We start from the raw sequence: 27007 nt of genomic DNA, 5'->3' as shown, positions 1-27007 counted from the left end.
CAGAGTTCTGGATTTGTTATTAGCTGACTTTCTTTTGGATCAGTCCTCCTAACTTATTACCTGTGTGACTCTGAGCCTTCCTTTTAAACCAATAGACTTATTTTCTTATCTAGAGTATAACGGTGTTCAACTTGTTCAGTCATTTTGGTCTTGTCTGATTCTTTGGGAAACCTATTCTGGGTTTTCTTAGTAAAGATACTAGAATGGTTTGCCATTTCCTTCTCCAATTCTTTTTACAATTGAAGAAGCAGGCAAATGGGTTAAATAACTTGCCCCAGGTCACACAGCTAGTAATTGTCTGAGATCCCAGTCTCCCTGACCCTTTGCTCTATCCATAATGCCACCTACCTGTCCTTCTGGCTCTAGTTGACCTCTAAGGTTCCTTCCAGCTCTAGATTTCTTTTTAAATTTATGATTCACAGCTTCCTAAACTTTCAGCTTTAGGAAGGCAGAAAAACACATCTTCTTAGTAGTACCACACCAATATGCTTTTGGCTTGCATATAATAATTCAATAAATATTTGAAAATAAAGTAACTTTTCTTTTAAATCTCAAATCCATAGCAGTTTCCTTGCATAGATATAAAGAATTCATTCAACCTGATTTTGCTAAGACAATTTAGCTATCTAAGCTGCTGCTGCTATCAGGAAGCCCCATGCCATTCTCCATTGAGGAGAATTATTATTCTGAACATTTTGCAAGTTTTGATCAAGAATTCATAAATTAGAAGCTAAGACTACATAACAAGGGCCATTGGACTCCACTATCAAAGCCTGTAGCCCACTGGCAAGAAGAAAAAAAAAAGCTTAATTTTTGTTTTTAAGTGTCTTTATTTCAATTGATCACCCAATAATCTTCTGCAGCAATTAAGAACCACAGTGGAAAGTGTCAGATCTGGAGTCAGAACAACTGGAATTCAGATCTGGAATCATCAGGCAGGAAAACCTGAATTCAAATTTCAAATAAAGATACTGGTGTGGTTTGCCATTTTCTTCTCCAGCTCTTTTTACAGCTGAGGAAACTGAGACTCAGTATTTGCCTTCCCTCCCCTCCCCCCAAAATATGTCGAATGTGATGGAAACAACTCTACCACAAATAATTCTGTGAAATAGGTGTTTTAACTTTTAGGGTGGGGAGAATGTGGAGTAGGAATGAGAAAAGAAGCGGGATGTTATTGGCACCCTCCCTTGTAACTGACATTCTATATGAATTGTTTTGAAGTCCTAAGAAGTAAGGCCACACAGTCAGTATATGTCAGAGACAAGACATGAATTCAGGTTTTCCTATATCCAAGGAAGCCCATGGTACTATTGTTAACTCAATTTACTGATGAAGAAACTGAGCCTTAGTGAGGTTAAGTCAATTGCTTTGGGTCACTTAGCTAATTATCTATTGAAGTATTCAAACCCATCTCTTTCTGACTCTACATACAGTCCAAGGTGTCTCTAGAAAGGTAGGTGCATATACTTAGAAAACAAAGAATTGCATTCCTGTTTATGTATTACACATATGCATTTGAAATATTGTGTAGATACCTACTGTGTAGATACTACTATATAGATACCTACTGCTTTGGATTTCCTCGGCAAGGAAGAATTTACTGAGGTTTATGAGTATATGGGGAGGTGGAATTGTTGCCATTTGGGCTGATAATGAAAAATTCCCTTGGAGTTTACACATTTACAAAACAAAGAAAACTTTATTCAGCATTTCCATTTCTCATCAAAAAAATTATAATTTATCCAGCTAAGCCATCATGTCTCTGCAAAAATGAGTTTAATTTTGTAAGAGACAGCACATGTAGAACCTTAGACCATAGATTTAATGTTGAAACATCATATACAGTAGTTTAACTTTTTCATTGTACAAAAAAGGCTGTTGAAGTCTTCAGAGTTTGAATTACTTGTGAGGAGATTAAAATTGATCCTGTATCATTTTATTATTGATCCTATTTATAAATAATAGATTTTGTTCAATAACTGCTTTTATCCGTTAACTACTTATGTTATGGTTCTTTGTCTCTGAATTTATTTCAGAATTCAGCAGGCCTATAAAAATATTTTTTGTTTATTTATTTATTTTGCTGGGGCAATTGGGGTTAAGTGACTTGCCCAGAGTCACACAGCTAGGAAGTGTTAGGCATCTGAGATCACATTTGAAGTCAGGTCCTCCTGATTTCAGGGATGGTGCTCTATCCTGTACCATCTAGATGTTCCCAGATAAAATTTTTAAAAACAGCTCTCTTGCTCAAGGAAATTTGCTAACCTTAGGGAATGCACGAAAAAAACCAGTGGAATATGAACCTGATATCTTTATTCCACCAAGCAATCTGTCAGGGATGTCTGGCTTGTCCAAAAGTCTGAGCCACCATCTCATGTTCGGGTTTAAACAAAAAGCACATTTTAGTATCATTAGCAAAGAAGGGGAAGGCATTGATGACTTCCTTTATCAAACTTCCAACCAATCATATAATTCCCTGCACTTTATTTAGGTTTGTAACTAGTCATGTTGTCCCATGATGTCATCTACCCTGTTCTGCCCAAACCTTAGAGAAGGGGAATTCTCCTTTTAATTGGGGTCTTTGGCATTAACAGAGATAAACCATTGATTTATTTATTGACACCTAGTAATAAATGTTTTCTTGTATGGAGATATACCTCAGTTTATTCTTTTGTTAAAACTCAATTATGACACTTTTTTAAGGTCACTCAGGCAGTAAATCACCAAGGTGGGATAATTAACCCATTGATTCCTCCCACATTTTATGCCAGGGACCTGGGGGAACATTTTACCTTTCTTTATTTCCTACAGCTGGTATATATTTTCTATTCCATTTTTTCTAACATCTCTTCTTTATTACTATCATCTCACATATATCTTCAAATGGCTATGCCCTTTATTTTCCCCTTGTTCTCCCCTCCATGTTTATTAATCATGCCACATTATTTATACCTATCATTTTCTGTTTGCTCACATTTTTATACCTTGTATTGTTAAAGTGACCTAGGCAAATACCAAATGAAAATACTGAAAACCTAACAATATGAGGACTAGAAATGGAATAAAGTAAAAAGTTATAGGAACCATAGAAAAACCATAGAAAGTCAGAGGACAATTAGACTGTGGGCTTCTTGAGAAAGGAAGGAGGTGTCATATTCAGTAACCTTCCCAGTACCTGATACAGGATTTTGTAAGGGCATTTTAAAATATATTTAAAATATTTTCTGACCAATTGCAGAACTACTAAGTGCAAAATTAGAATAGGATCTGTAAAAGATGAATAGCTGAGTATGATCACCTTCTTGGGCCCACTAAGCTACTTTGGCTATTTCGTAGTCAGCCACAATTTTTGATTAAAAGCAAATAGAAGTAAAAGGGAATGTCTGAGCAACAAAAAGTTTTGCTAATAGTTCCACATCTTTTAGAGGCCAAAGGTTAAACTTGCATTTCACAGGGACTGAATGGCTCATGGAACTGGTAATGGGATGTAAAGCCATTCACCTTTGGGTTGGCAATTTGAATCCTGGCCAAGTGGAGAAACAGTGTATTGGTAATGGAGCATTGAGTCTTTCACCTTCGGGTCAATAGATCAAATTCAGCACAGTTCACAAGGGCCTACCTACTGTTATTGTGGCCATTGCTGAGTAGACTATAGGAAACAAGTTAATGGCCCTAACCCAGTAGGAAAGAGAGAGAGAGAGAAAGAGAGAGAGAGAGAGAGAGAGAGAGAGAGAGAGAGAGAGAGAGAGAGAGAGAGGAGAGAGAATATTGATGCATTGTAAAATCACCATCCAAAAACAGATCATTTCAGCCAAAAGTGAACATGAAGCAAATGAGTTTCAGCTACAGAATTTCCAGCAATCCTTAATGATACTTTCTATTAAATGAGGGATAAGATGCATTCAAACTAGGTCATTTAGCAAGGTGGATACAGAAAAAAAGAAAAGTACAAGACTGTTCCTGCCCTTAACACACTTAACTTCTAATCAGAGAAACATAGTAAGTGCATATAAAATCCTCAAGAATAGGTTCATAAAAAGTTAACATTTTGGCCTCTGTTAAGACATTCGATTTTTGTTAATATATTGTTTTTATATTATAGATTTTTACAGATTATCCCTACTCCAGAAGAAATCTCATGTAATAACAACAACAACAAAAACAAGTAAATTAAGATTGAAAATTCACTGTGTTCACCTAGAGATTTATGAAACATTCTACATTTGTAGCACCCTAATTCTCTATTCTATTTTTTTAACGAACATATCACTTTTCTCCCTCTCTTCCTTCCAATGCCATTGGGGAAAAGGAAGGGGAATGAATTCTTGTACAAGTATAAATAGTTTAGTAAAACAGATATCTTCATTGGCTATATACACAAAAAATATTTATTTTATACCCTAAATTTATCACCTGTCTGTCAGGATATGGATAGTATATTTTATTATTGGTCTTCTGCAATCATGGATGGTTATTGTATTAGGCATAGTTCTTACATCTTTCAAAATTGTGTGTCTTAAATAGTGCTATTGTATTAACTTGTTCTCCTGTTTCTGCTCATTTTATTCTTGATCAGTTTATAAATTATTTTTGTAACATAATAATAAAAATTATTCATTTTTATAATACTGATATTATAGTATATACTATTCCTTTGGTTATGTACATTTTATTCTTCATTAGCTCATAAAATTTTTCAAAATTGCTTTTATAATGTTTGCTATTATTTAAAATCTTGTTTTACTTAATTTCATTCAGCATCATTCCAGATGTCTTTGAAATCATCTAGTATTTCATCACATTTTATGTGCCACAATATATAGCACATAGGATATTTCCATGATTCCTCAGTGGATGCGCAAGTCCTTAGTACCCAGTTATTTTTTTCATTCCAAGAAATAGAACATAATTTATAGAACAAAGGAGATAATAATTACAGTTTACTTTGATGCTACACATTTTTGTTGTCCAGTCATGCTTTACTCTTTATGAACCCTTGTGGGTTTTTCTTGTTAAAGAATGGTTTCCTACTTCCTTCTCCAGCATATTTTGTAGATGACGAAACTGAGGCAGACAGGGTTAAGTGACTTACCTAGGGTCACACAGCTAACTGTCTGAGGCCAGATTTGAACTCAGATAGATGAGTCTTTCTTACTTCCTTCCCAGCACTCTATCTACTGTGCCATCTAGCTCCTTGTTTAAAAATAAAGAAAAAAAAAATTAACAAACTAGAAAGTCTCCAAAGGAAGGTCATCAGGATTTTAAAGGTTTTCAAAACCATGTAACATGAGGATATTTATCTTGGGAAAAAACAAACTAAGAGATCCAGCACAACATAGAGAAAAGAACACAAATTTTAATTCAGAGGATGTGGGTTTATATTTAACTCTGTTGGTACTTTTGCAAATCTTGAACTACTTGCTTTCTAGTCTTCTGACTGGTATAGATAATGTGTGAGGTCTTTCAAAGGCCCTTGATTTATAATATCCTGATGTGGAAGGGTGACTTAATAGCTAACTTCAAGAATCAGAAGAGTTATCATAGGGAAGAAGGATGGAATTTGTTCTGGTTGGCTCCTGAAGGCAAAAATCAGGACCAAGAGGTCAAAATTATACAGAGACGTTTTAACCTAACGGAAGTGAAACCTTGCTAATAATTAGAACTAATGAAATAAAAAAGTGGAATTGGCAGCCTTAGAAGGCAGGAAATTCTCTCTGATCAAAGACTCTTAAGTAAAATTGATGGTCATATTTTTGGAATTTGTAGAAGGAATTCATACTTTAGAGTTGGACTAGAAGAGGTCTGGTATTCCCTCCATCCTGGAGGCATCATAATAGAGTAAAAAGATTCTTAGCTTTTGACACATTTGTAACTTTGAGTGAGTCACTTCCAACTTCCTTCTACCACTAGATGGTTTGTGCTGACTCTTTCTCTTTCAATTCCAGATCTACCAGCCTTTAAAATTTATGTACAAAATAAGGTAGAATAATTTAAATTATTGCCAAAGGAATGTTGTGGTAATAGTGAAAAGGGGTGGGAATGGTTGATCAAGGATGGCTTCCTGAAGGAACTAGAAGGAAGAAAATTTTAATTATTCTTCCCCCTTATTCCCAACCCCATATGTTTGTAGACCTCAGCTTTCAAACTACATAAAGCAATTTGGTTTTAATTTGCACTGGATTGGCCCAAGGTGATCATCTCAGTTTTGGGATAATCATAGAATCTTCAAACTAATATTTCATCATCCCTTCTTATAAGAGCCAGGAATGTGCTGGAGCCATTTCCTACTCACTCATCAGAATTGATTATTAAATTTTCATTGTAAACACTTATACTTCTGAAAGTGACAAATGCTACATATCAGGGATTAATTTATTATTTTTGTTGGTATTGACTCGAAAGAAATAGAATAAATATCAATGATGCAAATTAAACTATAAAAATGTATGTTTTATACAATAAGTATATTATTAAATATTTGCCAGAGCAATAATAGAAGATACCTCCCCGCTTCCCATCCAGTAAATATTTATTTTCAGAATACCCTATAGTTTTAGAGAGAATTTACAATTTTTTTACAATATATTTCAGCTTGAAACCCATATATTATTTGGGATCTGACCTAGAATTAATTCAAAGACCGAGGGTGGCCCCACTAAGGATGACTCAGCTGAATATTTGGGTACTACACTGAAAGCATCCATAATTCCCAGAGTTAAGGCAGAATTATAATATAGTAGTTCTCTTTCCAGTCAATTTATTGAAGTAGAAAAGTGAAAACACTTAAATGCACTTCTTTGTTTCCTTTGATAGTTTTTGTAAACTATGAAGTTTGAGGTTTTCTTTAACCTACAGTCCTTTAATTTCCGAACACCCCATCTCTCAGATTTTTTAGTTTTGTTGCCTTTTCTTCTTTCATTTAAAAGATGAAAGAAGAATATTCTCAAAACCTTAAATCAGAACAATTAAAATTTCCTATTTCTTTTAACTACCTTAATTTGTTGTTCATTTGTCTTCAATCATGCTTATTTGTGACCCTATTTGTGATTCTCTTAGCAAAGATACTAGAATAATTTGCCATTTCCTTTCCCATTTCATTTTATCAATGAGGAAGCTGAGACAGTCAAGGTTAAGGACTTGCCCAGGGTCACAGATACTGAGTGTCTGAAGTTAATTTTGAACTTGGAAGATAAGAGATTGAATTATGACATTTCTCCCTACATCATGCTCAGCTCTGTGCTAGTTGCATCCGACGCCTAGATATGCCTGATATATATTTTGATGTCTCCACACAGAGTGAGAAAGAGGGAACTGTGGTCTCCAAAATGCTTAAGATGCAAACCACATCACCTGAGAAAGATGACACCAGGGTGATTTGTTGCCTAACACCTGTATGAACAACATAGGTGGTAAATGTTGGCAGTGACACAAAGCTTACTGGTTTGTATATATAAGCTCTTGAAAATAAAAACAGGGGAGGAAAACAGCTTTCAATTATCCTATCAAAGAAACACATGGATTTGGAAGGGAGAAGCTTCTATTGGTTCTAGAGTGGCAAGTGTGTTTCAAAAAGCCTTATATTGCCATTGGATCACTGTATTTGGCAAGGTGTTCTGAGATTTCTTTGTTTTTGGTCATCTTTACTGATCCGATCCAGGAATACATAAAAAGAACTTAGCATTCCTCTGCTTATGTGGCCAGATGGTTAATACCCTAGCACCATTAGCCCACAAAGGATTTTATACAGGGATGAAAGCCAGTAGGCCTGCCATCCTGCTGTGCTTTTCTAATGGATAAATTTCTCTTGTTGGGATGGGGAGTATTGCTTAAGCTATTATAGCAAGTTGGGGGTAAGTCAGAATTATTCCCTTGAGTTGAAAAGCAAAATTGTCAAGGTTTCAATCAGTAAAACAGAGATATAATCCAAACCCTGATAGGAGAGAATGTTGCAATTCAATATCCAACATAAAAGGAGATTCATAAAATATCATGGGCATGATATACCAAGCTGCAACACTATCTCACAACACACAGAATCTGGAAGCTATACGCAAGGCATTTACAGCTGAAATATAGAGGTAGCTGGTCATTTTGTTTAAGATAACAAGGATTAGAAAAATGAGACTCCATCTTAGCCTGTTCTTAAGATGTTGACAAAATAGAGTCTCTACCAGGTCTACTCAGAGAGGTCTAGTTAATCAGCATTCATACAGCTGCTATATTTGTTTGTAGAGGCAGTTGAGGTTCCAGACTGATTGAGAGAATCATGGGCCTGGCATATATTTTCTCTTCTCTTACTCCATATTATGCTTTGTTTGGAGACTGTAGTCATGGTGAGTGAATGACAGGATATGGTTTTAAGTGTCATCATCCCTTGAAATGTGCATCATTTGCTAACACAGAAATATATGCATTTTTGGAAGGAGAAACTTCAAGCTATTAGCATTTTAATAACTCCAGCATGTGAGCCAAAGGAACACATGGTACTGAGCAAGGGGAGAAAATAAGTTGCTGAAATATTGAAGAAGAAAATGTAGAGTACATGTTGGAGAATAAAAGGAATCGTAATGAATCAGCAATGAATTTCATTCATTGTCTTTCATCCTGAGTCATTTCCTTGTGTTTATAAAGGAAATAAACACTTGGAGAAAGGAAGAAAAAAAGGTGAAAGCTCTCTAGACAACTAGAATATTATTTTCTCTCTCTGTTATCCTGTTCATACATAATCTTTCCAAGTCATGTTGATCCATCAAAGTATCTTTCTCTGTCTTCCTGATTCTTTCCTACTGAGATAGTTAAGGACTCTCCTCTTTTTTTCTTTCTTTTCCCTCTCAGAAGGAAAAAAAATGAATTCCCTCTATTTCGTGTCACACTTTGCCAGTGAAACATTTTTCTCATTATCAGGCAAGGAAATGCAATTTTGTTTTATAAGCTAAAAACATTCTAGTACTTAAGTCTTCATTGATTCTTTTTAGGGGAGAAAGTCTGGTTTTTATTAGAGTTACAGCAAAGCTATCATGATTATTGTGGCTACTGCTAACCACATACATTTCTTAATTAGATAGCCTGGACTCTTTAAAGGCTACAATGCACTCAGGTTTGATTTTCTTCTCCATTTAAGTGTCTTCTTAAATAAAAATTGCCATGCTTTTCAATGATTCAAAGATTCACTACCACCTCCCTGAAACATAGTTCTTAGAGACCATGCTATTGTTGTCCTTATAAATAAATGAGGGCCAATTGTTAAATTCTCATGAGCATTTATACCTATGAAATTGTCAAATCTTACAAATCAAGACGATTTATTTTTAGGTTGATTGTTTAGACTTAACAAAGTGATAGAAAAATTTTTTTAATAATGAAGACTAAACATGAGTGTGTCATGAATACATTTGCATTCCAGAAACCTGATTGTCAGACCCTTAGCAGCACACCCCTGTCCAACAGGGCTTTCAGTTTCAATGCAAAATTATTTTCATTAAAATACCAATACATCTTCACTTTTAATATGATAAGTATCTAAAGATATGTCACACAAACAAAAAAATTTTGAGGATTCTTCAATATTTTTTAAGATTGTAAAAGTGATCTGAGACCTAAAAAATTGAGAATTGTCAATATAGAATATAATTAGATAAAAATATAACAAGAGGAGGTACAAAACAGATTGGTATTCAAGATTCTAAAAGATAGGAGAGAGAACTTTAAGGTGAGAGTTTCAGGGAAACTTTTAAGAGTGACATTTACAATAAACCAACATGGATTTGGCATTGTTGTAGAGCACAATGCTGTGTGCTAGAAGAAAGGTAAAATTCAGATAAGACATAGTCCACGTCTTTATGGAGCTTACAATATAGTAGAGGAAAGAGATAAATCCAGATCATTTTACTGTGTATAATTTCCTTTGGATAGTTAGGAAGACCAATAGTGAAATTCCAAGCTATTGCATGGGAGAAAACAAATAAGCAACAACAATAAACCTTAAACCACCTGCTTTGGAATCAGAAAGCTTGGCTTAACTTTCAACTTTGCTTCTTACTACTTGAAGTGACCTTGAATAAATTAACTTCACTGGGCCTCAGGTTCCTTATCAATGAGAGAGAATAAAACCGATCTGATGTCTAAGATTTTCTTTCTAGTTCCAAGTCCTATTGTATATAACTCCCCAGTGGATGCAGAATTGGATTTTCCTATATTCCAGGGAACTCTAGAACATTACAAATGGTGTTCATTAATTCCAGATGCCACAATTGTTACTTCAAAATTACAGCTTTTAAGATCTAATTGCTAAACCTTTCAGGAGGTTCATCAAAACTGCAGTCTAGATTTGGAGGCACAAACAAGGCATTTATTGGTGGTGCTCAGTCTGTGTTGGGTTTCAGTCAGCACTGCCCCACCAAATGTCACTTATATCCTGCCAACTAAGCTATTGGCATTGACCCAGTGTTGGGGTTACTACAGAAGTCTTTCAAACTTTTACCCTCCATTAGCAGACTTTAGTCCTTATGATGGGTTAAAATGAGTGTCTTTACACATAAAAATTATCTGGAAATGTAAGTTGAGCAATTAATGGTTAGGTTTTCATGAAATCACATAGAATTATAAATTTAGAGATTATTTTAGTGGTTATGTAATCCAAATTTCTCACTTTACATAAGAAGAAGCTGAGTACCAGAGAGGTTAACTCACTTTCCCAAAATTACCTGATGGTAATTATGTCCAAGAGGCAGAATTTAAACCCAAGTTCTCCATTTCATTCCAAATCTAGTGCTCTTTTCAATGTGCCTCATTTCTTCTCAGGTCAGGCTCCTAGTGAGATTGTCTTGCATTTTAATTCTTTTTACTAGCTGTTAAGTCTTGTTAAGAATCACCCTTCTAGTCCAGCCCAGACTTTGACTGCTTTAGGTTCTTCCTGGTGAAACAGATATTGATTATTCCTAGTACTAGTTATTTGAGAGACAAACTCAAAAAAGCAACACATTGTTCCTGCGCTCATAGTGGTTACTTTTTATTTGTGGTAAATAAAACCTAATCAGAATATAAAGCTTGACATATTTATTTCATTAGGTCTAGAAGAATCTAGAAAGTCATAGAGGAGGAATTGGCAACTGAAGTGTGCTTTGTATGAAGACAAGCATTTTAGGAGGCAGAACTGAGGGGGGTTATTCCAGGCACAAATGACAGTGAGGCAAAGAAAGGAGCTGGGGCAGGAGGAATATGGAATGGTATGTATAGAAAATAGATTCCTTCTTGCCTCTATCTCTCGTTCTTTTGTATTTAAAAACAAAAACAAATACACAAAGAAAAGGGATGGTTGTATGTGTATGCGTTTTTGTTCAGCATTCGTTTATTCATTCCACAAATATTGTTTTATTTTTTCAATTAACAATCATTTATTGTCTTTTTTATACTTCTCCACTGTGAAAGAAAAATATCCTTATAACAAAGATATCTTTTTAAAAATTCCTACACTGGTCACATCAAAAAATGTAGGTCTTATTCAACAATTTGAGTCTATCACTACCCTCTTAGGAGGTGAGCAATATTCTTTACCATCAGTTGTCTTGAATCATGGTAAACAAATACTTATTGACTGTCTTCTCTGTGTAAGGTACTATGTTTGAAGTTGAATATAATAATAGCAATTATTATTATGTTGATATTCTATATCATTTATATAAGCTTTATCAGATTGTTATGTTAGATTATTGTATCAACTGGTATTAACTAGCACTTTAAATTTTATAAAATCATTTAAAAATAGCTCATTTAATGCTCAAAACCACAGTGGAAGGTAGGTGCCATTATTATCCCCATTTTACAAATGAAGAAACAAAAGGGGATAGAGTTAAAGTGGTCATACAGCTAAGTATCTAAGACTGGATTTGAACTCAGATAAATATTCCTTATTTTAGATCCAGTAATCTATTTAATGTGACAGCTAGCTGCCTCATGGGGGCCTAAGAAAAGATATTGCTCTCAAAGACCTTATAATCTGGTGGAGATGAGTGAGAAATACATAAGCACTTATCTATGATGAAAGGAAGCTTGAGATTTATTACAAAGAAGAGTCAGTTAAATATAAAGGAAAGATCCTAAGCATGATGAAATGAAGAATTTCAAGAGAAAAAGAGTGATGTTTCTTCACCTTGAAGGAATGACAGTGAGTTGAGGCAGAAGCAGGGAGAAAAAAAAAATCTTCATTGATATTTCCTGACAATTGAGCTAGGACTTGAAGGAAAAAAAGGGAATTCAACAAATAAAGAGAAGGAGCAGTGTCAGGCACTGTATGAGCAAGGTCTCAGAGATGGGAAAGGACAGGATAAAGACAGAGAATGAAGAGACATTCAAGTTGACTGAAACAGAAAGAATTAGGAGGATATATGGGTAAGAAGATAGGTTTAAACTATATTGTAGAGGGTCTGGAATGCTAGAATCAGGAATTTACCTTCAAGGTCTATACATTTTTATAGTTAGGACAATCGAACCATAGTAAGGGTGATTAGCAAACGTAGATTTTCTTTTTTTTTCCTTTTTTTTTCTTAAAGCTTTTTATTTACAAACTATATGCATGGGTAATTTTTCAGCATTGACCATTACCCATTACAGAATCTTCTGTCCCAGTTTTTCCCCTACTTACCCCCATCCTCTCCCCTTGATGGCAGGTAGACCAAGACATGTTAAATATGTTAAAGTATATGTTAAATACTATATATATATATATATATCCATAGTTATTTTGATACACAAGAAAAATCAGACTTAGAAATAAGGTAAAAATAACCTGAGAAGGAAATCAAAAATGTAAGCAAACAAAAACAGAGGAAGTAGAAATGCTATGTTGTGGTTCATACTCATTTCCCATAGTTCTTTTGCGGGATGTAGCTGGTTCTCTTCATTATTGAACAAATGGAACTGATTTGTTCATCTCATTGTTGAAGAGAGCCAGGTCCATCAGAATTGATCATTATATAGTATTATTGTTGAATAATGATCTCTTGGTCTTGCTCATTTCACTCAGCATCAGTTCACGTAAGTCTCTCCAGGCCTTTCTGAAATCATCCTGCTGGTCATTTCTTACAGAACAATATTATTCCATAGCATTCATATACCATATTTTACCCAGCCATTCTCCAATTGATGGGCATCCATTCAGTTTCCAGTTTCCTGCCACTATGAAAATGGCTGCCACAAACATTTTTGTACAAGGATCCCTTTCCCTTCTTTAAGATCTCTTTGGGATATCAGTAGCAAACGTAGATTTTCAATTTAGATTCAGAGTTCTCATGTCAAAGTTAGTCACCAGTAACACTGAAGATTATTTTTTTTTTAAATTTAATAGCCTTTTATTTACAGGATATGATATATGCATGGGTAACTTTACAGCATTAACAATTGCCAAACCTCTTGTTCCAATTTTTCACCTCTTACCCCGCCCCACCCCCTCCCCTAGATGGCAGGATGACCAGTAGATGTTAAATATATAAAAATATAAATTAGATACACAATAAGTATACATGACCAAAAAGTTATTTTGCTGTACAAAAAGAATCAGACTCTGAAATATTGTACAATTAGCTTGTGAAGGAAATCAAAAATGCAGGTAACACTGAAGATTAAAATAACAACAGTAAGCAGCTCATGTTTAATAATTCTTTATATTTAAACACTGTACACACACACACATACATACACTTTCAAAAACCCTATGAGGGAAGAGATGTATATGTTACATTCATATTTTACATATAAGAAAATTGAGGTTCAGAAATGTGTCCTAAATTGTAATTCTTCGTAGACATTTTAAATTCACCATTCCAAAGTAGAACTCCATTGATTATCTTTTCCCCCCAAACTATCTTCTTTTGAACGTCTCTCTATTACTGTCAAGGGGACAGCTAAGTAGTGCAGCAGACATAATGGTAAGCCTGGAATTAGGAAGGCTCTTTTTCTTGAGTTCGAATCCAGCCTCAAACACCCACTAGTTGTATCTCCCTAGCCAAGTCACTTAATCTTGTTTGCCTTAGTTTCCTCATCTGTAAAATGAGCTGGAGGAAGAAAAGCAAACCATTCCAGCACCTCTGCCAAGAAAAACCCAAATGGAGTCATGAAGAGTCAAAAATGACATTACTTTAAGGATACTAACACTGTCCCAAATCACCTCAGCTTTATAATCCCAGATAGCAAATGCCTTGCCAAATTTTGCCATTTTTACATCTCTTTTCTTTCTAGTAACCACTTTAATTTACTCCCTCAACATTTCTTGCAGAGATTATTGTAATAGTTTTTTGGTTGGTTTCCTTTCTTTAACTTTGTTTCCCATTCTAATCCATTCCCACTTCCCATTTACCACTTCCAATCCATTCTCCTTTTAGGTGCCAGTGTCCTTCCTAGGACAAAGGTCTGCCCATATCATTTCACTACCCAATAAACTTCAGTAACTCTATATTGCCTCAAGTATCAAATATAAAGTTCTCTTTTTGAATTTAATACAATTTCTACTCTGGCATCTTCCTTCCTTGCCAGTCTTTGCATATTTTATTTTTATTCTTGTACTTTATGATGAATTAAACTGGCATACTTGCCATTCCTCACTTTAAGGTTTTCCATTTCCAGGTTCCCTGTCTTTTCACTGGCTATTCCCATTCCTGGAATATTCTCCCTCTTCACTTTTGATTTTTCCTTCAGCCAAGATGCAGCTTAAATTGTGCTTTCTGCAGAAGGACTTTCCAGGTCCTACCCATTTATTAATATTCTCCCCTCCCATATTACTTCCCATCTACTCTGTATATATCTTATATGTACTTAGCTATTTATACATCATCTCTCCTGCTCACTAGAAATTAAATCCATTGAGGACAGAGACTGTTTTTATCTTTTTTTGTATCCTTAGCTCATATTAGTGTCTAGAATATAGTAAGTACTTAATAAACACTTGATCCAACTAGGTCTGAACCTGTGATTTCATTCATGTGAGAAATTCCCTCCAGCAATGCAGGTCAGCAATTTATCTATGAATGAGAAAGACTTCCCTAGATCAGGGTTTCCTAAACTTTTTCCACTCAATACTCCTTTCCCAGTTTTTTTCTGCAACCCTGGACTTATAGTTATAAAAATAGGTATACAAATCAAACATTATGATAATAAATCAAAATTTCACAAACTTCATATACAGAAATGTGAGTCAAAAGGGGCCATGACCCAAAGTTTAAGAAGCTTTGGCTTAGAATACTGAAAAGTTAAGTTGCTTGCCAATGATTATAGCTAGGAAGTGTTTAGAGACAAGATTTGAAATCATATCTCCCTGAATCTAAGTCCATTACTCTTGCCTAGTTGTTTCATTCCTCTCTGCTTTGTAAAGGTATTGTTATATTTGATATATTTCAATGCATAGTGGATACTAGAATTTTTGATTTGGGGATTTCCTCCTCTACTTGCTTTATTTCCTAATCTAGTTCAAAGCTTCCGTTATGGCCAAATCTAACAGGCTGCCTTGTGAATGAGCGTTCTTCCAAGATATAAGTCTCTAACATGAAAGGATCAGATCCATTGTGTGGGAAGCTGAGGTGTTAAAAGTATTGCATACTGTCATAATTGTAATGTGTTAGTGCAAATTTCCCTTGTATGTGATAGGATGAATGGTTCCATTTCTGTCAGCTGCTGTTCTCTAAAGCAGTCTAATGGGGCATTACAGTTTCCCTTGGGGCCTTTTGGAATGGATGAAGATTTTTTTAGAAGGATTTTTTTCCCCCTGAGAATTTTATTTGTTCCTGCTTTTTCTTATTCTCTCAGCCTGTCTCCTGCTTTTTGTGAGCAGCGCCTCCTGGGTCACTTTCACAGGAATCAGTTGTAATATCAGGAATAGGAAATCAGGTCATTAGACATGGGACTAATTCTGTGAAGTTCATGGATCCATAAATATTAATTATTGATGAAGCCTTACTAGTGGTTTAAAAACAACTGTTTCTCCACCCTCCTAACTTCCTTTACTAAATGCACTTGACAATTCTTTTGCCATGTGCTCTGATTTACTGCTTGGGTTTCTTTTCAATATAATGGAAGATCACAGATTGAATTGATTTTCTCTACCATGATTTCAGTGGTGATGGGTGGTGGAGTTACAATTTATGGCTGGATTATTCCCTAGCTTTACTTCACTTATCTTGGAGAGGCATATAATAGAAAATAAAGGTTGGGGAGATTGTAACTACAAGGTTGTGATCATGGATGAGCTTTGCAAAGTCATTTTCAAGAATCATTGTGTCTGGCTGGTAAGACATGTTTGCTATCTCCTTATTTCCCAAGGCCAGCATCTTCCATGTGCATCCACCCTACCTCTTCCTATTATTCATCATGTCACTAGGTTAATAATTTTGAACATGGTTAAAGCAAATTTACCTGGAGTTAAAAACACCAATTTCTCTGACAAAAAAATAAAATAAATTGAATGCCGTTGCTGCTGATGATAATAGTTATAGCAGTAATCATCATAACACCATCAACAAATAATATTTTGCATGGTACTTTATACTTTACAAAGTACTTTATATTTTATTCCCCTCTGGGTATTCTCAGACCAAGGATACTTAACTCCTTGCTTTTCCTCAGACAAGACATTCCATCTCTCAAGGTATTTTCACTGACTATCCCCTATTCTAGGAACTCCTTCCTTCTGAATGGGACTGATTGGATGAGGTTTTCTCAGTATTGAGACAAGGCCTAAGTTACATGATCCCTATACCCAGAGCAGGAAGATGAGGTCTTGGGGGCTCAGATTTCAGGAACTCACATGATCCCTATTCCCAGTCTTGAACCCTGGGCTGCAGGGAGTCACCTGGTCTCTAAAGATCAAACCTGTTAAGATTCTTACAAGGTGCTAAGTCACTGGAATGGATAGAGACAATAATTATCTAATTTAATGTGGTACTTAACAGTTATCTAGTTCACTAATGTACTTAGTACTTATTGGAGTTCCACAAGAGTCACACCTGTAAGAGAGCATATATAAGGAGGACCCCACTAAAGGACAAGCCCCCTAAGAGACAAGCCCACTCTGGGAGGCAGAGACAGATTCATTCCATCTTCCACCTTCCACCTTTGTAATGGCTGGAGGCAGAAACTGGCAGAGACAAAGGACTAGCGGCAGGAGCTCTCGGAACCAAGGAGAGAGATAGGCCTCTATTAAAGCTAACCGGGCCCCAGGAAGGAGACAATAAAGGATTTGGACTTTAATTCTTGGCTGCATTCAGGGCAATCACTTTGAACTGAAAGGAAGGCTGCTCCCAGAAGCCCTCCAAGAAACTGGCTCCCAGAGAACATTATATTTTAGAGAAGAACATTACACAAAGCCTCAAGAAGTCATGCCCACAGGAAGTGATGTGACCCACAGGAAGCAGACAACATTGGTCAAGGAAAGTTATTTCCTTTTAGTCTATCTTGGGTCTTTTCCTATTTAACCGGGTGTTCTGCTTTCTGCTGGCCAGGTTCCAGGAGCTCACGGCCAGAGCTAGGATGGCTCCCAGGTGTGTGCCTAGGCCTCTCCCTGCAGGGACTAAATAAATGCTTTCTTTTTGTACCTGAAGATGTCTCTGATTAGTTAATTGGGAAAGGAGGTCTAGCACCATCCCACATACTTCCTAATCCTCACAACTTCCTTCTGGTTTTAGCTAAAATCTTTCCTTCTCTAAGAAGCCATAGTCAATCCTTCTTAATGCTAATACCTCCTTTCCATTGATTATCATCAATTCATTCTATATTTTTTTCCTTTCTTTGTATTCTCAGTGTTAAGCACAGTACTTGTCACATGGCAGGGGCTTCATAAATGACTATTGACTTGAACTTAAATACATCATCTAATTTTGAGTCCCACCAAGGCCCTGTGAGCTATGTATAACTGACACCCCCATTTTGAAAATGTGATGTATAAAAAGTTAGAGACATAGTTTTTGGTGATTACTCATTTCATTAATCATACCAGCAGTAATTAACAAAAGGGATCAGTGGCACTCTCAAATGCCAAAGACCCCTTATAGAAACTACTCACTACTTATATATGCCCTTGAAGAGTAGGTATTCTTGGACCACCAACTCTGATTGGTTAACAAGTAATGAGAAACTATTATAAGGAAGGATGGCTTTATTCTAATGAGGGTTTGGAGGATGTGATTCTGATTACTCAGTCTTGATCAGTTATTGATCAGACTCTCCAAGCTGGGACACTTTATACAAAAAGGGGTCCCCCTCTGCATAAGCCTAACTGAGTGAAACATAACGGGTCATTATTCACAAGAGATTAAATTCTTGGCAAGGTTTTCTGATTGGGTGGAGTATCCGACCCAGCATAGAAAGGCAACAGATTGGGATAAACTTATCCATCAACAATACTCTTCAGAGACTGAACAACCTACAACCTTCTGAAAAAAATCCTGGTCCCAATTCGATAACTGACTGTTAATGTGAGAGAGAAATAATAATTTTTTCTTATAAGGAAACAGAGGCCCAAATAAGTTAAGTGAATTGTTCAATATCACACACTATGTGACTCATGGCAATTTTTTTAGACATTTTACTGGATTTCTTTTCCACCTTTGACTCATAGACAGGTAGAGTGTTTTTCATAGCTCCTGAGGAGAACAAGAAAAGATTCAAACTGAGACAGACATATGGAAAGATACTTTCCACAAGTTTTCTCCTGTGCCTCATTATGAACTGAAGCAGTGAAGTTTTGCCATCCATTACAATGTCAGTGCGGTCATCTGAAAAATAACAGAAGCTGCAGAAATGAAATCTTATTCCTGACAGTACAGAAACCACATCTGAGGCCTAGCACAGCCACATTTACCATTGAGCGAGGCAAAATAAGATATCTAGGTTAGGGTCTCCATTGACTTTGGCATATGCTAGCAGGATTGCAATGATCTCTTCATAAAAATGATTGCAATTCCAAATGTGCTGTGTCTAAGATAAGGCCCAAGAATTTATTTATTTATTTTTCTGGCAGAGATTAAATCTACCCTTTTCCTGCATCTATTATAGATCTCTCTCTCTCAAAAAAAAAATCTACTTGATGATAGAACTAGCTGATCATTCCAACTTACTGAACCAAGACATCTTTTCTTTTCCTTTTGACAGAGAAATTGCTGAATGTTGGCTTAAAGATTTCATCTTTACCTGTGAATTGATCTCTGATCATGATTAATTAGTGACCAAAATGAACTGAATTTGTAAAAATATTATCTTTATGGAATAGAAATTACAGATGATTCCCACTTTAGTACAAATATGAATGCTTTAAAACCACCCATCTTGCCAGTTGGTGAATCAAGTCTTGGGCAATTAAAGTCTCTTAGTTCTTTATACTTATAACACACTTGTCCAGCTCCTCATAATATGTTTCTAGAATTATTCGGTGAACCAGAGCCTCACAAGGTTATTATGAAGATCAAATGAGAAAATATGTGAAGTGTTTTATATTATTACTCAGTTCTTAATAAATGCTTTTTATGCACTCATTTGTTTATTCATTCATTCATTCTTTGTACTGAAGTTACTTACTCTGTTTCTAAGTTTCATGAAATATAAAATGAGAGAACCAGAGCCTTTTTTTTAACCTGCTCAAATGAGTACTGAATGACCTCAAAAAGTTAATTTTGGGTGGTTGCCTCATGACTCTAGAAATCATAATGTTTTTATGGCTTATATGCCTGAATGTTGCAGATGGTTAATGAAACTGTATTCCAGGTGAGAGAAGTCTTTTTAGTTCTCTACAGTACACCTAAGTGGAAAAGTTCTCCCAACTCTAGACATAAACTTAAGTACCTAAATTTTATTCTTCAACATTCAACCCAATTCCTCTTTCCAATAAGTGGGTTGAGTGTTGAAGAATAATTCAGATAAGTTCAAATGTTGTCTCTGATGTTTACCAGATATATGACCTAGGTGGACAATTTACTTAATTTCTTGGAACTCTAATTTCCTTATCTGTAAAATGAGGATAGTTTGTAATACTTATCTCACAGAATTGTAAAATTCAAATGAGATACTATTGAGTGTAAGATTGTAATTGAATCTCACAGACTAAAGTTACAATGAAAATTAAAGTTTACAGCTCTAGAATTTCCAGAAGTTGGAAAGATTCAAAGAGCATTTAATATCAGAGGACCTAGCTACAAATCCTGCCTTTGCCTCTTTATAGCTATGCGACTTTGGGCAAATCAGTAAAATTCTTGGGTCCTCAATTTCCTCATCTGTAAAACAAAAGGGTTAGACTAAATGATGTTTGAGGTCTCTTCCAACTATCTATCTCTTATCCTAGTCTGTCATTCAGTAACTGGACCAGGATGCTAAGGAAATTGAGAAAGGGTTCAATTTTGTGAAATCATTCCAAGAGCCAGATGATGGTGCTGGTTAGAAAAGGCCGATTATATCCCTATACTTCACATCTTATTATCCCAGTGCTTACATGCAATCTGTCTCCAAGTAGTTCCTAATTATCAGAGAAGGGGAGCAATAAGAGTTTTGGCAGTCATTACTGTTTGTTCCACAGTCACTCTCTGGCAAGTAGATGATATCCTCATCACCCATAGCCATGGAATTAATACTCTGGAATCTAAACAGTGCTGCTGCTGCTGTTGTTGTTTTTCTGCAATTAAAACAAATTCTTCAATGTATTGTTTGAAAATTTATTCACAAGTGTGGAGCATTTGATGGAGAGAGGATTCTAGTGTTATTTGATTACAGAAACTCTTCCTATATAACCTCTTCATAAGCTTATTGTAGTTATGTTTATATAACTACCTAGCTAATTTTATTGTATCTGGTCTCTTTGATATAGGTACCCAAAGTATATGAAAATAGGGTACAAAAACTCAATGCCTCTTCTCTCTAGTCCCTAATAAATTTTTCTTTCTCTGACTATTCAACAGTGTGGAAGCTAGCCCATAGTAACTTCCCTGATAGATTTCATAAACTATTAGTAAAACTGTATTTCTAACAACCTTTTAGTAATCAACAGTTAGATATATGTTCTCTTTTAGGGGACAAAATGAGAAAATAACTTATAAGTAGATAAAAATCTAACAAGTAATATGTAGAATATTTGTAGTTGTTAGCATGTTGATCCTACCTATTGGAATTAAGGAATTCTTAAGTCACTTCAGGTCTAGTTATATATCCCTAAGCTGGCATGCAAATAATTATCAGTGTGGATGGGATGATTATTTAATATTTAAAATATGTATACCACGATACATCTTAGTATCAGAAAGATTGGTTTGAGACTAAACTTTAACATTAAGAAACATTGATATTGAATGGACTACATTTATATTTCAAGAAATGGGTTCATTCAGTACTGAATAACTCATTTCAGACAATGAATATGACAAAACTATGTTCTAAATATTTCTGTCTTCCACTATGCCAAATTACAACTCCTTGCCTTCAATTATTGGCACTCTTTATAAGCATTTTTCTAAAAAAAATACTCAATTATCTTACTTTATCTAGCCAGCTTCAGACTAGACCCATACAATCACCCACCAAAATCGTCTTACCATATGCACTGCCACTGAAATCCATATTCTTGGTTACTAAAAAATTTAACCCTTTTATCTCTGGAACTCTGATTACCCTAGTTGTTAGTACCCCTCTCAAATCACTATGAATTAACCAGACTGTATCCTGTTTTCATCTCTTACTAATATATCAACAAGTTAAGTCCCCGTATAATAGAATATAAGTATGGATATAGGTCACAATTTTGTATTTATCTTCTGAGTAAATACTAGAGTGCCTGACATAAGGTAAGTGTTTAACATATACTTGCTGACTGATTGATTAACTTGGAACTTTGTAGATAAACTTTGTCATAGATATTAACACTGCATTTACTATTTTGTCTTCCAGGAACAGGGTAAAATAGGAGTGGTGTTCAACATTGGCACAGTGGACATTTCCATCAAAGAGGAGAGTACCCCAGTAAATGATGGCAAATACCATGTTGTGCGTTTCACCAGAAATGGTGGCAATGCTACACTTCAGGTTGACAACTGGCCGGTGAATGAACATTATCCCTCAGGTACACATTTTATATTATACATTCCTCCCATCCTTTAAATTCTCATTCATACTTTTTCCTTATAATTTTTCTCAAGGCTCTTACTAAATCATTAAAACATAAGTATAAAATTATCTTTGTGGATTTTATATGGGTGAAGAACCCAACTACTAGTGGTCTCAGACTACCACAAAAAAGCTTCTGGAGGCTTATTAACCAGGTATTACTTAACCAATCCGTTGATTAACTACCTAATGCTGGCTGGCTCATACTGAATTTAGTTAGGAAATGTAATATAGTAGAAAGATTGCTGGATTTGGAGTTAAAAGTCGCTATTGTTCAATCAGTCATGTCCAACTCTGTGATACCCATGGCATAGCATAACAAACTCTTGTATCCTCTATTGTTTCTTGAAGTCTGCCCAAATTTATGTTCATTAACCTGAATTCAGATCCTGACTTTATCAGTAAGTATCTGTATGACTTCACACAAGTCATTCAAGCTCTATGCATGTTTCTTTTTTAATATAAGAATATGAGGCTGGATGACTATATGAAATTACATGACCATTAAGATCCCTTCCAGTTTCAAATCAAGGAATACATGTCATAATTAGCTCTTTTAAAAATAGTAGTATAGAAAGATAACACAATTGAAGAAAAGACCTACAATATTCTTGATCTTGATCTAATAGATTGAGATGATGCTGATACCAAATTTGGTATTTATGTTGTCATTTTGCCAGTTTAATGAAAGCAGAATTATAATAGTAGTGGCAATGGTCTTTCTAACTGGAAGTATTACAAACCTTCATTGGTTTATGAATAAACTGCATTCTAACTTCTCACATTCAGATGGGTAACAATCAAAAGAACAACAAGATCCAAATTCTAGCCATAAAATTAACTTGTTTGACATTATCTCCCTCCCTTTCTAAATTTACTTGTCTTAATGTTAGGACTTAGTAGACATTATCAAGATCAATAGTACTATAATTGTTATTATTGTGTATGCACATTTAACTCTTTGCTTTGATTTTGGGCTCAAAAAATTTATAGAAGAGCTTCCAGAATTAGATACTAGTAGTATCAAGATCATTATGACAGAAAGTTTACTACTTTAAATGGGGACTGTCCAAATACACTTCCTTTTCTTTCTTTCTCTATTCTAATTTTCATACTGTTGTTATGTTTTCATTTTTGATCACCTTTGATAGAATTGCCTTTTGTAAAGATGATCTGATTAGGGGTGTAGAATTAAACAGAAATTTTGTGCCACATGTTCAGAGATTAATTACTGTTCTTTATTTACTTGTCACATATTTTTCTAATGTGAAATATTTTACCAAATGTAAACACTGTCACCATTCCCTAGATTCTAAGTTTTGTCACATTCTGCCCCCAGTGAGGTTATCACAGATGATTACTAGTAAACCATTGGGCATTTTATCAAATGCTTTTATGCCACCAGTAAAGGGTTTACCTTTTAATTATGCCACTTGAGAGAAATACCCAAGGCACACTGCACCTAATTGTGTTTCAGGACTCTTTCTTAACACATTATTTAAGAGATAAGATTGCCACATCTAAGTCAGTCTTATTTCAATTTATAGCCTCCTGATAGCTTAAGTATTTCCAGCCTTTCCTCTGCAATACAAGGTCTAATTAAAAAAAAAAACACACACACAAAACAAAACAAACCAGTTCACTGGGTTCCCAAAGATGTTTGAGAAATTAATTCTATTTCTTTGGTCTCACTATCTCTCTTTTCATACAATAATAGTATGACCCTGTGGCTTTATTCTACCTTCTTTTAGCTCTTTTGGGTTAAGTCATAGATGAGCCTTGATGGGGGTATTCCTGTAGAGGATGAGCTTTTGAAAATAGCTAGAGGCTTTATAGGATGTTTCCCTGGCATCCAAATGCAAGATACTAATAGAAATGATTTTCTTTTCAAAATGCATGTTACTTAAACCCTAGAGGGGAAAAATACCCAAAATGGATAGAGATCTTAGAAGCTGTTCATTTGCTCGTAGGGAAAAAGCAATCAATTCTGCTCTGTGAATATTATCATTGGCCCTGCTAGTGCTGCTGGAGGGTCTGTCTATGTTTCTATTACAAATTTCAAGGCTTTCTAAATTGGTATTAACCACATGCCCTAAGCTCACACAGAAAATACAAAGCTAAACTGCCAGCAATAGAACTTGCATATCTTTTGTCATTTCAAAACTATAGATGTATAAGCAACCTGGTGACCCTTCTGTTTTTGTCTGTCTCAGAAATTCTTTGTAAGTTCTGTTTCAAATAATGTGTAGTTTTGCAGTTTGCCACTAATATTGCAGCTTTCTTTAGCAGTATCTCTTCCCTGGAAAAGGTTAAAAAATATTTTTAATCATTTTTGGTAGAGTCCATTAAAAACAAAAGAATTATATAATAATAATAATTGTAGGTTTTTTAGTTTTACATAGACTTTTACAAATATTGTCTAATTTTCTCTCCACTCTAGAAGTATTATCGCCACTGAAGAAACTGAGACAAACAGAGGCTTAATTCATTGCTTAGGGTCATGTTGCTAGTATCAGAGTCTGGATTTGAACTGAGGTCTTCCTAACTTCATATCCAGTACTGATTCACTGTACACTTAGCACCTTCTAACATATAAAGTTCCATATAAAGGCATTGGGAAGTTTTAAAAACTTTTACAATGATTATTCCATTCAATTCTCTCCCTTTAAAGAGATGTGAGAGATATCAGTGTTTCAGGACTGATTTGTTCAACGAACCTTAATCTCTAAGAGATATTTTTGCTAACACCTTTAAAAGAAAGTCACCCTATATTCTACACTACTATCCCAACTACCCTATAAGGTAGTGAGGGCTATTATTATAATCCTCATTTACCATATACATAACTACACACACACATATAAGGGTGTGTGTGTATATAAATCCAATTTCATGAAACTTTGGATAAGATGATCTCTAAGGCCCATTTTAGCTCTACAATGATCATCTTATAATCTGTATATCAGTGGTTAAGTTACTAAAATATATGGAAGTAAAAGTCCCTTTTAGGCAGTAAGATGTCTATATAGTAATTATAAAGCACTGATGATATGCTTACCGGTAGGTCTTAATCACCTTGAAAATAATGAATCCTATGAAGTAGTCACATTATTTGAATTTACATTGTATGTCTCTACTGTGCTAAAACTAACTGTCCTATTTTACATAGTTAGAATTCAAATATATGACACTACTTCCCAGAATTCATTATTTGTACTATGCAAGGTCCTGGTTATACAATATTCAGTTGGAATAGCTTTCAACAGTCAAATGAACCATTACCATTTACCCTTGGTTGCCTAAATTAAAAAAAATTTATGATCTTCCAAGTTAGAACTTGACTTCTATTTTAAGCTCTTGAGTATATTTGTACCAAGACAAAAATTGATTCGCTTTTTTATACTTTCTACATTTTCTTACTTGTAAAGTGGGAAGAATTCAGTTTACTGAATTGTATTCTTCACAATCTATCTCCTTGGAGTACTGGAAGAATCCCTCGGAGTAAAGTGTTATTCTATATTTTAAGCACAATTTGGCAATAGCAGCTACATAAAACAAGTGACTTCCTTTTAAAGATGTTATCAAAAATATCTCCTAGAGACTAAGCTTCATTGAACAAATCAGTCCATTCTGCCTAGATGGTTTCTGAAACACTGATTTCTCTCATACCTTTCCTACTTCATCCATGTATTTATTCTGTTTTGGAGCTTATTATATTAATCATTGAAACATTCAAAGAAGAAATGACATTATTTGTCTAATACTAATGATTAGAAGGCAAAGCAGCTCCATTTCAGAGAACATGATATCAGAGACTTTATGCTTCATTGAGGTCTCCCTCTCAGAGAGCTAGTCAACTGTTCAGTCTTCTCATGGGCATTCCAGAGCTTTACTAGAAAATCCAACCAGGAACTATTTAGAGACCAGATGGGCACAGGGCATATAAGATTCACTCTTTTTGAATCCCAACTGTCAATCAAGAAGAGTACAAAATGATAATGGAACTAATATGAAAAGAATTTCCTAACTGTTCATTCAGAAATAAATAATAATAATAATAATTTAAAAAAAACCATCCCTAGGGAAAGGGCATATTTTGCTTTATTTTGAAACTGAAAGATAGAATAATGAGGTACTTAGAAAGTGAGATAAAAGAACAAGCAGTTCAGAATGACCTTTCAAGTAATGACAAATGTTCCATGTAATACTTCCATTCTTGTCTTGAAACCTTATAAGGGCAGTAGTGATAGAAAGGAGGTAGGGATATGAAAAGTAAGTCTAAGGGTGGGGGGAGGACTTTATTTAAGCCTGAGACTAGAGTCTTCATGGGGAAATTGAGATAACTTAGATTGCTAGGAATCATTTCTAAGATATCCCTGTGCCTGACTAGACCATAGAAGGCTAGGTGTAGTGTTGCAGCAAGAGTATAGGACTTGTATTTTAAAGACATGAGTTCACATTCCATTTCTATCACGTAGCCATATGACCTTTCTTATATAATTTCCTGCTTTTGGACTTCCTGTTCCTCTGAAGTTCTCTGAAGAATGAGAGAGTTTTATGATGAGTTCAAAGATGCCCTCCCCCCCCCAGTCTTAACCTGTGATTTTGAATTTATTAGACTATAAGTTCTTTGAAGGCAGAGATTGTCTTTTGTCCTTTTTTTTTTTTTTTTTTTTAAATCCAGCACTTAGCACAGTGCCTGGCACATGTAGGTGATTAATAAATATGTATTGATCTATTGGTAACAAAACAGTAGGACCCTGTTCATATTGGGACTCGATTTTCTAAGATATACTTTAATGGATCTGTGGTCTATTCCAAGGGATATTCTATCTGTTTGTTCAGATTGCAACCTATCTTTATGTACCCATTCAATGCTATTCTT

The 27007-nt window shown here is 35.0% G+C and overlaps 1 protein-coding gene across 5 annotated transcripts in view; it reads left to right on the top strand.

Moving 5' to 3' along the window:
• The window catches only part of NRXN3 (neurexin 3), a 2051432-nt gene that overhangs the window by 1809203 nt on the left and 215222 nt on the right, over positions 1–27007 (top strand). For all 5 annotated transcript variants that reach the window (XM_031949344.1, XM_031949345.1, XM_031949342.1 and 2 more), the window contains one exon: positions 21907–22078. In XM_031949344.1, the coding sequence (XP_031805204.1) occupies positions 21907–22078 (172 nt within the window). The remainder of the gene's footprint in view (positions 1–21906; positions 22079–27007) is intronic.

The sequence above is a fragment of the Sarcophilus harrisii genome, chromosome 2, assembly GCF_902635505.1.
Source record: "Sarcophilus harrisii chromosome 2, mSarHar1.11, whole genome shotgun sequence".
NCBI classification, from domain to species: domain Eukaryota; kingdom Metazoa; phylum Chordata; class Mammalia; order Dasyuromorphia; family Dasyuridae; genus Sarcophilus; species Sarcophilus harrisii.
Note: the sequence above shows the minus strand (reverse complement) of the source record. Positions and strands in the feature narration are given on the sequence as shown.